Source organism: Eleutherodactylus coqui, chromosome 4, assembly GCF_035609145.1.
Source record: "Eleutherodactylus coqui strain aEleCoq1 chromosome 4, aEleCoq1.hap1, whole genome shotgun sequence".
Lineage (NCBI taxonomy): Eukaryota > Metazoa > Chordata > Amphibia > Anura > Eleutherodactylidae > Eleutherodactylus > Eleutherodactylus coqui.
The window spans coordinates 170,384,891-170,399,053 of NC_089840.1; the positions used below are offsets into that span (position 1 = coordinate 170,384,891).

The 14,163-nt window shown below is 42.6% G+C and overlaps 1 protein-coding gene across 2 annotated transcripts in view; it reads left to right on the forward strand.

Moving 5' to 3' along the window:
* Nucleotides 1-14,163, forward strand: part of KCNMA1 (potassium calcium-activated channel subfamily M alpha 1) — a 466,431-nt gene that overhangs the window by 338,220 nt on the left and 114,048 nt on the right. For both annotated transcript variants that reach the window (XM_066600372.1, XM_066600373.1), the window contains exons 17-18: nt 379-465; nt 4,188-4,264. In XM_066600372.1, the coding sequence (XP_066456469.1) occupies nt 379-465; nt 4,188-4,264 (164 nt within the window). The remainder of the gene's footprint in view (nt 1-378; nt 466-4,187; nt 4,265-14,163) is intronic.

The following is a 14,163-nucleotide window of genomic DNA, read 5'->3' on the forward strand; positions in this document are numbered from 1 at the left end:
ATGCTGTTATTCGGTCCCTGAAATCACAATGACAATGACTGAGCCCATGAGCGGGACAAATATTTCACTAGTATCAGCGAAAATTTGAGTAACAAAATGTTGCCAGTTCTTTCTGTTGATTTTGTAGTTCATAGTTAAGATTTTTGTTCTACATATTTGGAATAACAATCTTGCTTTTTCCGCTCCCCTCGAAGCACGCCTGGTAGTTAAAAGGCTGATTACTCTCATTTTGTGTACAGCTCAGCCATTGTCAATTGTGCTTGTAGAGGGCCATAGCTGGAGGGGATAATGGGTATGCTCTGCCAGTGACTGAACAGATAATGAACTGAGTGGAGCTCAGTAGAAGCATGTTCTCACCCCTTTTTTATTTGTCCTCAGGATAATTATCAACCCTGGAAACCATGTGAAAATTAAAGAAGGCACCCTTGGATTCTTCATAGCAAGTGATGCCAAGGAAGTTAAACGGTAGTTCACTACTACAATCAGTCTCACAAAGGGAAGGAGCCAATAGAGGCGGCAACGAGTGTACCATTCTGCCTTTTTTGGGATTGGGGAATTGACAAATGTCACTGGTGACGATCACCTGACCGTCCCTGTTGACTGGAGGAGAGGCAGACAGCGGAGTGATACCATCAATGCCACCACTATCGACTGCATTCTCCTAGAATACAGTTTTTTCTTTTCCAATATTGACCTCAGTGATGAGGTTTAAAGTTACAAATGTTATCTACCATCTTACAACAATAAACGTACCTAATGTTTTATGAACATTCTGTGTGGCAGATCATCCCGTTTCTCTGCAGTCTGTGGAAATATTCTCGTCTGCTTCCTTGCTATCCAAGTTCATAATGAATTTTATTTCAAAGGGTTGTGTGAGATAAAAGATTTTGCAAAAACTGGTCCCTCATAGTGAAGACACAATGAAGAGCTCATACTCCCCTCTCCCCACAAGTCTCCCACCAGCAGCTCAAGGTCTCTTTTCTGAAATGTCGTTTATAAGCTCCAGCAGCCTGTGTACAGGATCTCACAGGCTGCTGCAGCTAATGGCAGAGCTCAGTGACTAATTGCTAAGCTTTGTCAATGGCTGCAGAAGCCTGTCACATCCCGTACACAGGCTGTTGCACCCTCTAGACATTATGTCAGTGAGGAGACCAAAAGACACTGGTGGGGGACCTGCAGGGAGCAGGTACAGGTGAGCTCTTTATTATATTTTTACAATGGGGACCCTTTTTTGCAGAAAATCTTTAATCTCGGACAACCCCTTTCAGTCACCATGTGACTCAAATAGGTTGTTTTAGGGAGTTCTTACAGTGAGTAAGGAAACTGAAGAGTTAGAAAAGACATTGTTTATAGGTACACAAATTACTGCTGGTGAACAGTAGGATCTGCCACCTAGAAAAATAATGTATAAGGGCCTAGTCACACGGGCATATCCTGCAGGATAAGATGGCTGCACTGCAGGGACGGACGATTCTCCGCACCGCCGGCAGAAAGAACACATGACCGCCTCCATGTGGTCATGTGTTCTTTCTTCCAGCACTGCAGAGAGTCGTCCGCACTGCAGGTGCGGCCGTCTTCTTCGTGCAGGAAGATGGGCGCATCGGCGTCCAGATGCGCCCGTGTGACTAGGCCCTTAGTATATAGTAAATTTACAACGACACATAACATTTAGCAGAAAGGTCACAATTAAACTGGGAGTTTTACTGTAATGGAGCTGATACTAATTGCATGTTAGCAGCACTCATTATTAATATGGTACATTATCTGCGTTATCAGTGATTTGGTGATTTAGTAAATTTTATCTAATCTGTTATAACATCTAGTAATATTTTTTACTGATGAATACCCAAACCCAAACCCATGCAATATTACATGTGATTTTAGCCATCCAAATGTCCATCTGCCCTAAAGGGGTTTTGTCATTAGCAAAAAAAATCTATACTTTCCTATTCCTCCCCAGGCAACCTTCTTACTGCATCTTCTCCTCCCCGATCTTCTCCTGACTTCTCCAGTCTCCCGGGTCACCTCACCTTCAGCTGGCCAGATCTTCTTCTTTCTGTGATGTAGCATACATTCTTGGTATTCTGCTTCCTGCAGCTCAGTGAACCTGGTCACTAGTGATCTAGTGTTCCCTGCCTAGCAGGGAATGCCGAATCCTTGGCAGCCTGCTTTAGCACGCATCCATTATATCTTGCTGTTAGTGTTTCATATAGTATATGAAACACTAACAGGGAGACAGCGCGCATGCACAGTCACACTCAAACAGGCTGCCAGCATTCCTTGCTAGGTGGTGAACGATACGTCACTAGTGACCGAGTACACTGACCTGCAGGAAGCAGAATGCTGGCAATGTAGGCTACATCACAGGAAGAAGAGGATCCAGACGGCTGGAGATGAGGTGATCCGGGGGACTAGAAGAGCCAGGAGAAGATCAGGGAGAAGATGCAATAAGAAGGTTGCCTAGGGAGGAATAGGTAAGGTTTTTAAAGCAAGTAGAGCTGTAATTGGTTGCAAACTTAACATAAATATTGTTTGAAAATGTAACCGGCCACATTGGAGAATTTTGGACATACACGGGCATGGCATGATAGACCGCTTCCAGACGATCATTTGCCATTTTGTGTATCCCAAATATTTTTAAAACTGATGCCCTTGACGCCCACTTTAATCTTTTAATGTTGCTGGTAGGATTGTTCATTCTGTCCATCCCATGGATGATCATTACACTGTGCAACACATTTTTTTTTAATTTTCATAAACGAAAGTAATTGATATGTTTCTGTAAAATTAAAGCCTGCTGATTCCACCGGTAAAACTGAACAATAGCATTATGTCTCATTTTCAAGCTATTTAACCCCCTTAGCGACCAAGCTTTTTTTTGTTTATAAAAATCGTAACTCCCTTATTTATACATCGACATAGCCGTATGAGGGCACAAGTTGTATTTTTCAATGGTACTATTTAATGGACCATATTATATACTGAAAAACTTTTAAAAAGTTCTAAGTGGGGTGAAATGAAAAAAAAATCCCCCATCTTTCAGTGCATCTTGTTTCTACAGCACACAAGCTGCAACAGAAATGACAGGATAACGTTATTCTATGGATCAGTACGATTACTATGATACTAAACTTATTTTCTGCCGCTATCTTCATAACTTTTTACATTTTCTGTCCTCATAGTTGTGCAACAGTTCATTTCTTGTGGGACATCATGTAGCTTGTATTTGTACCATTTTGGAATACATACGACTTTTTGATCACTTTTAATTGCATTTTTTCTTGGAGACAGAATGATCAAAAAAGCGCATATCTGGCATTCTTAATTTTTTTTCCAGTTGACGTTCACCAAGCGGGATAAATAATGCATTACTTTTATAGATCACAGCAATACCAAACGCAGCGATACCAAACATGTATTTTTGTTTTATGATTTTAATACTTTTATTTAGTCCAACCAATGACCTGTAAAAACACAGTTCATTAATTACCACTTACTGGTGGATGATCCGCAGTGTTTGCACCATGTGGAAACATACCCTATATGTTACATATACCCTTATAGTGTGCAGTCAGCATGTGGTGTGTAATAGTGATTGTGAAATAGTTGCGCAATCACTTCTGTTATTCTTTTTCTTAAGCAAGGTTAATGGTGAGCCGACTGGATTAATTGTATAGGCATGCTTCCAAAAAAATGCAATACAACGGCAATTGGATTACATTATACCCCATAATTTGAAATCCTGACGTGGCAGAAAAAAGCGGATATTGTATTTGAATTCAGTGCACTAAAGTTGCTACGAGCCACCTATCTGTTTATCGGTTACAAAAAGTGTGTTGCACAGTGTTATCTTAAACATGTGGCCAACTTTATGTACATGACAGTATATGGAGCTCCTGCTGCTCTACACAATGGAGCCATGGGAACTCCATCTCTGCTACAAAATACGGCATGTGATGGCACAATATATGAAAGTAGGGGCATAAGGTGGTACTATTGTTTGGGTCCTATAGAAGACTATGAGTGCCCTATTACAGCTTTTTACATCTAAGAGGTTGTATGCAGTCATAATGGGGCATTTGCATGAGTCCTACAGGTCACCATAGTTCTCTGTCCTGGTTATTGCTCAAGGTTTATTCTCTAAATAGCATGTTCCCATTATATTCTCTTGTGCTGTTTTTCCACAGTGCATTTTTCTATTGCAAGGCTTGCCATGATGACATCACAGACCCCAAGAGAATAAAGAAATGTGCATGCAAGCGACGTAAGTAATGTCCACATTTGTTTAAATCTTTATACTCCGAATTCCAAAGTTAAATATCTAGTAGTTTATTCAGAACTTTGAAAATTAGAATATTGGTCCAACTCTAGATTCCTATACATTAAAGGCAATGTGTCATTGGCAAATGACCAACTACATAGATTAAGATATTTTTAAGAATTTTGGATTTTGTTTAATTTCCGATAATCACAAACTATACTTTAAGAAACATCCTAGCATCCTGTAGTTTTTACACTGATTACTAAATCTCATAATACTCTGACACTTCCTATTCTGTAGAGAAGACGTTTCAGCAGTCATCTCATTATCATTACATTCAAAGCATATCTACTCCCCCTCCCTGCACAGCAATCTACAAACATGTCACCTGACTAGAATAGTCTCCAATAGATGTTAATGGGTCCTCTCCTGGCCATTGTGTCAATTGCCCATGGGTTCTGCTGTAAAGCATCTCTAAACACTGTTAACTGCAGGCAAGATGGCAGCTCCCATAGTCATGTACAGACAATAGAATAAAACAAAAACAGCAGTCAGAAAATTAAAAAAAACAGGCTGTTAAAGTAGAATTTGTTTCACTGTCTGGTTTTAATGAGTAAAAATATAGGTGATACATCCCTTTAATGTATAGTACTTGTTCATAAGAGAAACATATTTAAAAGTAAACTTAGTGACATCATTTAGTGTCATACATTGGGTAGAATAATTAAATCTATCTATCTCATATATATCTAACTCAATTATGATATTAAAGACAGTTATTTTAGTGAAGTGCAATTAATAAGGGAAGAGCTCACATCACAATCTACTCTAGAAGATGTTATAGATCTATTAAACTGAGACATTTAGAGCATTCGGCTTTATTGCATACTTGCACATTTAGGGCTCAGTCACACGGGTGCATCAGCGCCCGTGTTACTGCAGGTAGCAGACGGCCGTACCTGAAGGCGGACGTCTCTCTGCAGCGCCGGAGGAAAGAACATGTGACCAGCTTCATTGCCCGTCATGTGTTCTTTCATCAGTGCTGGAGAGAGACGGTCGTCTTTAGGTACGGCCGTCTTTTTTCTGCAGTAACAGCTCAGTCAAACAGGGCACATCGGCGCCGGTGTACGGCTTCCGATGCGCCCGTGTGACTGAGCCCTTACTTGTATATTAGGCCTAAAGTTTATTTCCAACATTAAACAGCTTTATTTCAGTGCTAATTACTATAATTAAAATCACAGAAAGGGGAAATGTAAACAGACAAAAAAAAACAAAAAACAGAAAGTGACCATATACTTACTGATATACTAATATAAAAGGCAGGTAGAAGCACCACAACCCCCAGCATGCAGACAGCCAGACTGTTGAATGTAGGAGCAATTTGCACAGGTGAAGGTACTGATCAACAGCCACTCACACACCTTCCTTAGGCTTTATTCACATGGGCGTTTTGATTTTTGGCCACCCGAAAATCGCATGAATAAGAGAAATCCGCGACCAAATCGTGGCTAAATCTTGCATTTTCTCGCCTACTCAGACATCCGGGTGTGGCGTATATACACTGCAGCCCGGAATTCTGTCGGCCTAGAGGAGAAGGTATCACGATGCCAAACTCTCCTCCCCCTCCCTTTTGTCGGCTGATCGCAGCAACAGAAGCTCCCATAGCTGCCTATAAGAGCAGCTGTAGCGGGCAGGGCCAGTCCTTTGGCGGGGTAAACTTACAAGATATGTCACGGGTGGCTCTATCATCCTCTCCAACGCTCCAAAGTATACTAGGCCCAGCCGCACGCAAACCCCGGGAAAATAGCAACAGCGCTGGAGAATATTATTACTTGTTTTGTCTTTGTGACGCCAGTACCTCTTGGTAATAGTCTGAGTAAATAACAGAGTGGACAAAAGTTATTGTTGAACCGGAGGTACACGGTTTTCCTTTACTTAAATTTTCAACTAAACAGTCTTAAACATTACACCACATAAGAAAATACATTTTCTCCAAGGATTCTTCCCTTAACAAGTTTGAATTCAGAAAGTCACTCTCCCTGCATTTTACATGTCAGCATCCGCAGTCCAGGTTATCTGTTGGACGACTACTGGGGGTACTCATACCACAACGACTCTCATTTTCTCCATTACGTTCCTTCTCTCTTAGTCTTTCAGTCACTCATACTCTCTTCTTTAGGGCGACTACCCACTACAGTTTTTTTTTCACTGCAAAATTCGCAGCGGGTTTTTTTTCTGCAGGGGTCTATGGGACTTGTAATGTTATAATCATGATCGCGCAAAATAGCAATTTACCGCAAAATCGTGATTTTGCGTGATCGCGATTTTAACATTACAAGTCTCATAGACCCCTGCAGAAAAAAAACTGCTGCGAATTTCGCAGTGAAAAAAAACCTGCAGTGGATAGTCACCCTTACACAGTCCTCACTGGTGCTCCCCATTATAGCAGATGAACAGGAGTCCCGTGCACTCACTACCACCGACTTTAAGAGACCAGAATCTGATCCTCCCACTCGTCAGAGGAGAGGCATCCCATAGCCACAGGGATGGGCCAGAGGCTCTCCTCAGGTGAAATTCAGAGTTTCTGCCTCCTTTAAGTAGGGCCCCATTCTCCCAAACACATCCACATTCCTCTTCTCCAGACGCTTACTCTACTCCACGACATGAACCTTCTCGACTCCTCTAACTCCTCCCCTAAATATATTTCACTACGCATGTCATCCGCACTCAAACAGTTAAAGAGACAGTACACGTGACTGATATAGGCTGTTTTGACACAGAACACAGACATCAGAACACATGTAAAGGCACAACTGCAACACACCCACAAGAGAGTAAACACATACAGAATGATACTCTAACTCTCGGCCACTACACTGCTGGGAAGGGGAGTGGGTGGAAGGGGGATGGAGTTTTGCAGCGCTAGTCATGCTAAACTCCTACCCCTGCCCTTGCTGGCAGTTCCCATAGGCTTCAATGTGAGCTGCGGGCTGATCGTGTCCAAGATAGGACAAGACCTTTTTTTTTCCCGACACGGGTAAAACCAGTCAGCTGGAATCCGCAACGTATGTGCTATCTTTTCCGTCTGGCCGATTTTACATGCTGGAAAATCGCCCATCTGAACAAATGCATTAAAATCCATTGCTTCAGATGGCTGCGGCAAAATACCTGCGATAAAACGTTTGTTTGAATAAAGCCTCATACTGAGCTGGTTATTACTATACTTGCATAAAGAAGCAGATATAGGGTTGTTCATTAGTACCTACACCCGTGCAAACTGCTCCTCCATATAACAGTCTGGCTGTCTGCATGCTGGGGATTGTGGTATCTCTACCTGCTCTCTTGTATCAGGAAGTTTATCATTAAGTATGTGGCTGCTTTCTGTAATTTTTATTTAGTCTGAGTACTATAATAATATATCTTTGGAAGAGTTGGTTTTTCCATAAAGCATTCCCCTATCCCTGCATAGCCGCGGGCTGCTGCCTGTAAGGATGAGCTTGTTACATATGGATTTATCCAGTGAATGCAGCCATAAAACTGTCCTGGGGACCCGAGTGGTAGCTTATAGGGAATTAGGGAATGTGGAGTTCTAATAGAAAATAGACCAGAATATTGACCAAAACAAAACCACGGTGTTAGAAGGTGACAAAAATGTTTAGTTCAATTAGTTGCATGTAGAAGAGAACAAAAACTCCTGTAGTTGAGAGCTACATAGTACTTGTATATCTGCAGTCAGCGGGTTACAGCAGGTGGATGGAGGATTTGAGGAGAAAAGATTGAGTGTAGCTTGTAATTCGCTAATATGTATCCCTGTTGGTTCTAGGTTTATAAGTTTAGTGGTCTTATCAGTGGTTAGTAGCCATCTCCGGGTGCATGCTCGTACATGCAATGTTGTCAGTCGCTGATCAGACCGCCCTCTGGACTCACAAACCCAGAACAAGCAGGGATATACATTAGCAAAGCACAAGTTATACTCAATCCTTTACCAAAAATGTATAGTCTGCTTGGCTCTACAGGATGATACCTGCAGATCTGCCAGGAAGACTACATGGCCGGGGGTGGGTGGGGGTTGGGTTTGGGGGGGTCCTGTCTGAAAGCCTTGACAGTCTGCTCCATTTAACGAGGACCGACATTCCATCCTGATATGTCATGATTTTTTTTAGCAAATATTGTACTTATAGTTCCAATGAGAAGGCAATGATATGTAATTTTTCTTAGGACTCAGCATTGTGATTTCCCTTTGTTATTCCTTCTGGAAACATATGAATAAGTTAACAGCTGAGTTTTTCCCCGCATAGTCTGACTCAACTGGTTGGATGATGGCAATGTGCATAGCAGCACACCCCACTGACATGGCTGATGGTAACACCCAGTTGTCTCCTTTTTCATACATTTCCAGGTGGTATAACTAAGGCCTCCCTCACACAGACGTTTGCAGAAACGCAGCATTTTTCAACGCTGCGTTTTCTGCGTTTTCAGCAGTGTTATCACACATTTTTTTTACAACATTTTGGCTGCAATATTCAGCACAGCTGAAAACGCAGCCAAAGATCCTAAAAAAAAAAAAATCAGTACTCACCTAGCTGGTGCTGGCTGGGTCCGCGCCACTGCTCTCCAGAGCTTCGTGCAGGCAGTGATTGGTGCGTTGGGCGCTCAGCAGGACCAGCCAATCAGAGCAATCTCTTGCTGGAGGCGGGAATTTGAATCCGCGTCACTAGCAATAGATGCTTTGTCGGCCATCAAAAGTGCCCGGCAGCCTGCACGGAGCTCCGGAGAACAGCGGCAGGGACCCAGGCAGCGCCAGCTAGGGGAGTATTGATTTTTCTTTTTAGGTAGTGCAGCTAGCTCTTGCATTTAGCACTGCCAAAAATGCGGTACCAAGTTGTGCCACGTTTTTAGAAGCGCTGAAACTGCTGCTCATTCATTTCAGTGGGCGACGCACAGCTGAAAACAGCCAAAGAAAGAACATGCATTGCTGTGAGAGTGCAGCGTTGAAGACACTGCGTTTTGACGCTTGTGTAAGCAGCCCCATTTAAATGAATGGGAGCGTTGTACAGCATTCAGCGCAGCGCTGAATAGGCAGCGCTAAACGCTGTACACAAATGTTTGTGTGGGGGGAGGCCTTAGAAACAGCACAAGACAGGAAAAGATGCTACTGAATTGTTGTATGGGAAATGTAATTATTTTCTAAAACAAACCGGAGAGGTCACAGGTCTTCTCTGAATTAAGGAATTAATTCTTGGCCTTTGTTAGGGGGCGCTCTAGCTCCTCTACCTCACTTTTGAAAACGTAATCTACCGGGTCAAAATACTTACTGAATATCAAACTTTTGAGGGAAGATTAGGGAAAAACAAGTCAATGCAAATGCTAATAATTCCTGTCTTTTTTCTCTCTCTCTGTCCGTGTCCTCACACTATTTACTTTACTTGCTGCCGCGGATAAATCTCTTATTAGTTATGTATTGTGAGTACATACTAAATTCTCTGTAGTGGGTCGGTGACTGCCGTTAACCAGTTCTTTGCTGTAGGGTCTGACTGGGCTCTAACATCAGCAGAGACAGGTTTTTTACTGTATGTGTTACATCACCAGGTCCCGTGCATGACCCTCCACGTCCAATCCAAATGTGTAATGTGACTGTGTGCAAAATACAGCAGTTTACGCCACAATGAGGTTTATTGTAGGAAGTAGGACACAAAAGCCACTTATTAATTGTGTAAAATACAGAAATATAGAATGGGGGGGGGTATATAAATCAGAAGAGAGGAGAGATTGGAAGACGCTGTCATCGAGTTTGATGTGGAATTCGCACCAGAAGCCACGTTGAATCTAGAACACGGAGTAAGTTCAGATGGGTCACATTTGCTGTGAAAAAGTTCCACAGCAAATGTGATGAAAATCTGCAAGACTAATCTGTACCAAATTGTGCAAATTTTGGTGCATATTTGTCATTGCGCATTTACTTGTGGAAGCTGCAACAAAAACATTAATTGAAAATCCTGACTTGCAGATTTTGCTGTTGATCTGCCAGTAATCTGCCACTACATCCGCCGCTAATCTGCCGCTACATCTGCCAGTAATCTGCCGTTACATTCACCGGTAATCTGCCACTACATTCGCCAGTAATCTGCTGCTACATCTGCCGGTAATCTGCCACTACATTCACCAGTAATCTGCTGCTACATCTGCCGGTAATCTGCCACTACATTCGCCAGTAATCTGCTGCTACATCTGCCGGTAATCTGCTGTTTCATTCGCCGATAACCTGCTGCTACATTCGCCGGTAATCTGCCGCTACATCCGCCGGTAATCTGCCACTACATCTGCCGGTAATCTGCCTCTATATCTGCCACTACATCTGCCGGTGATCTGCTGTTACATTTGCCGGTAATCTGCCGCTACATTCACTGGTAATCTCCTGCTACATTCGCCAGTAATCTGCCACTACATTCGCCAGTAATCTGCCACTACATTCGCTGGTAATCTGCCACTACATTCGCTGGTAATCTGCCACTACATTCGCTGGTAATCTGTCGCTACATGCATCGGTAATCTGCCGGGAATCTGCCACCACATCCATCAGTCATCTGCCGGTAATCTGCTACTACATCCGTCGGTAATCTGCCACTACATCTGACGGTAATCTGCTGATACAGCTGCATCACGTTTTCTCCTTCCCTACTGAATTTAATGGAGAAAATCCACAACAGACCCCCACGCGTTCCGTGAGCAAAATTAACGTACCATAGATGTGAAAATCGTTCTGCAGACTAATATCCACCTCTAAATGTTCCACTGTATCTCGAGGACATTTGATAAAGTGTTATCCACTTGTCCTGCGCTGCTTTCCACTGCGAATGTGCAGGAATCTATTTACATTGGCTGCAGTGGGTTGTTTACACACAAGACCGCTGCAGCCAATGGTAGTCCAGCAGGGGCATCATCAGTGATGTTCCGTTAACCTACCTTGGGGCTTCTACATTAGAAGCCCATATGACAGGTTTACGGGACGTCAGCAGGCCTGCTGCCCAGGTATGGTCATCTGTCAGACACACAGGCGGCGCACTGCAGAAATGACAGTCTGGCACCACACGTGTTATTTTTAGATAGTTTGGGGCAAGTAATAAAAGTAATAATTTGGAAAACACCTTTAATTTCTGCTGGAAGCCAAATAACATTTCTTGCCATTTGTGCATGTTACTACTGATGTAATAGATGAGAAGACGGTGAGATCTCCAACGTCAGCAGTCCTGTGCATCGTCATGCTCTGCCTTATTACCCTCTATGTCACAAGGGTGTCCGCTGCTGTTGTCACTGGTGGTTTTTTGAAGAAACCCTTCATTTAAATTAATTTTTAGAAAGACCACACTAAGGATGGCTTCACACGGGCGAGAAAATCGTGCAAAGTCTTGCATGAATATGATCCCTATTCTTTTGAATGGGGTCACACACATGAACAATTTTTTTCCCACACAGCCCAATATTGCGCTGGCCCGTGTAAAGTTAACCTAAGGACATCTTTACATGAGGCGTAAATGCTGTGGAACTTCCTCTGTAGAACTCGTGGAGGAGATTTAAAAAATGTCTTTGACATAAAGCGGAAGATTTCCGTACTGAATCCACTGAATGTTTTTAAGAAATGCAGTGAATTCTAAATCCACAGTATGCCTATTTATGCTGCAGTGTTCTGCTGTGGTTTGCAGCCCTTTAAACACAAGAGTTTAAAGCCCCTGGCAGATCTGCAACCACATCCGCAGCCACTGTGAATTTGCGGAGTATTTGCTGCAAGGTTTCCACTGCAGAAATCCCACAGCAGATATGCCGAGTGTGCAGATACATTTAGGCCTTAGTCAGACGGGCGTTTTTTGCCGCGATTTGCGCATGCGTCCGGCGATTTTATAAAACCATTGCTTTGCAATGGTATCGGACACATGAGCGCTTTTTATGCGCTCGTCCGATAAATTATAGAACAGAAATCGCAGATCGCAGATCGCACCTATCAGCGCTGAGCCAATCAGGGGGCAGGTCTGACTCACACCCCCTTCACACCCACTGCATGCCGGCCGCGCGGAACTCCGGCTGCCGGGAGCAGGTAAGTATATATATATTTTTTATTTTAACACTTTTCTGGATGAATTGCAGGGAAGGGCTTATATATTTAAGCCCTTCCCGACAATTCATCCCACACTCACCCGCAGCGCATTGCTTTCAATGGAGCGGGCTGTATTGCCGGCTCCATTGAATGCAATGCGCTGGACAGCTCCGGCCCGTTTCTAATGAAACGCGGCTAGGAGCAGATTTTCGGGCGATTTTCGGGCACCGGTCACGCGATTTACGGATGCGCATCCGTCATGCGATCCGTAAATCGCGCGAAAAAACGCCCGTCTGACTAAGGCCTAAGAGTGCATTCACACACACGTATTTACGCAACATACTCCGCACATATTTTATATGCATGTAATAATCAGTGAATAGAGCCCATTGATTTCAATGGGTTAATTCACAGCTGCGTATTTTTCACACAACTTTTGGTTACGTGGAAAAAAACGCAACATTTCCTATCTTAGTTTGTATTACACACCAGTATAGTCCATTGAAATCAACGGATGTGCATAAATCCGCAGGAAATATGAAGGAAACCTGTGTATGCACTGCAAATTTCTGTTTAAAAGCAATGGGATTTTGTGTGTTCTTTTACCTAAAAAAGACTTGCCAATAGGCAGAAACAAGCGAGGTATGTGCGAATACAAATACGGCTGTGTGAATGCACCCTAATGCTGCGGCTGGACATTGGCAGTGTCCTGGCCTGGCAGCTGTCTTACCATTTTTTTCCTAAAGTGCTAAAAACTATTTTACTTGTTAGATCTGACAGTTTGGTTGCTAAGGATCCTCTTTCTAACAACCAGGGTTTTACAAGTCGTCAGGCAGAATATCCCTAACAACCAGCTTGTTCCACATTACTCAGGTCTTCATCTCAAGTGACTGTTGCCCCCGACCTGGGGCAGGAAAGGCAGCCATAGGCTTGGCAGGACTGGTTTCTCTTTCTCTTACCAACTCGTTAGGCCTACTATTACCCATCAGCTATAATATAGCAGTTTCTAATTGACAAGTAAAAACTTGACATCCCCTAAAATTGAATATCCTAGCACATAAGTAATGCAAGTAAAGTGCGAAAGAAGGAGCGTGTCATGCGGGCTCAAAGGTTGTGCCATATATAGGTGGCCGTGGCAGCGGACCCTACTTCCATGTTACCTTCAGATCCCTTTATTAGATGCACTGCTGTATTTTTGTAGTCAACAACAAAGCTGTCTTGTCACAATTTCCCTTATTTTGGTGTCTATATGTGTTGAACCTGTGATATATGTGTTGTATTATAATGTACTGTCCTCTTCCATTATTAATTTGTATCTGTCTGTATCGCTGTAAATGCTGTGATTTTCATGTTTTGTCTCATTTATTCGTGATATATACTGGCTACTTTGCAGAAGTCAATAAATACAGTGATATGAAAAAGAAAATCACTAAGAAATCAGTGCATATACTCCCACGTATTGTTGTATATTCATTGAATCATTGTATATACATATTAAGTTATTAGCTCTAATTTATCACAAATAAGTAGTCTATACATTGTTAACATTGATCCCGGCCTGACTGACTGTCTGTGTCATGATGCAGCCAGTAAGTATATGTCATATAGTATTATTATCATATATATTTCATTTATTGCATAAGAACAGTTAATTAATTGATTTTGGATGATGTCTCTTGTGTTAGATAAGTAAATTAGTAAGGAAATAATTTACATTTTAAATGGCAGGAAAGGAAGACCAATCAATGCAGAAAGTAAATACTGTGTTTCCTGAAAAATACCTGGCCTGATTTTGGGGCATTTTCGGGAGGCT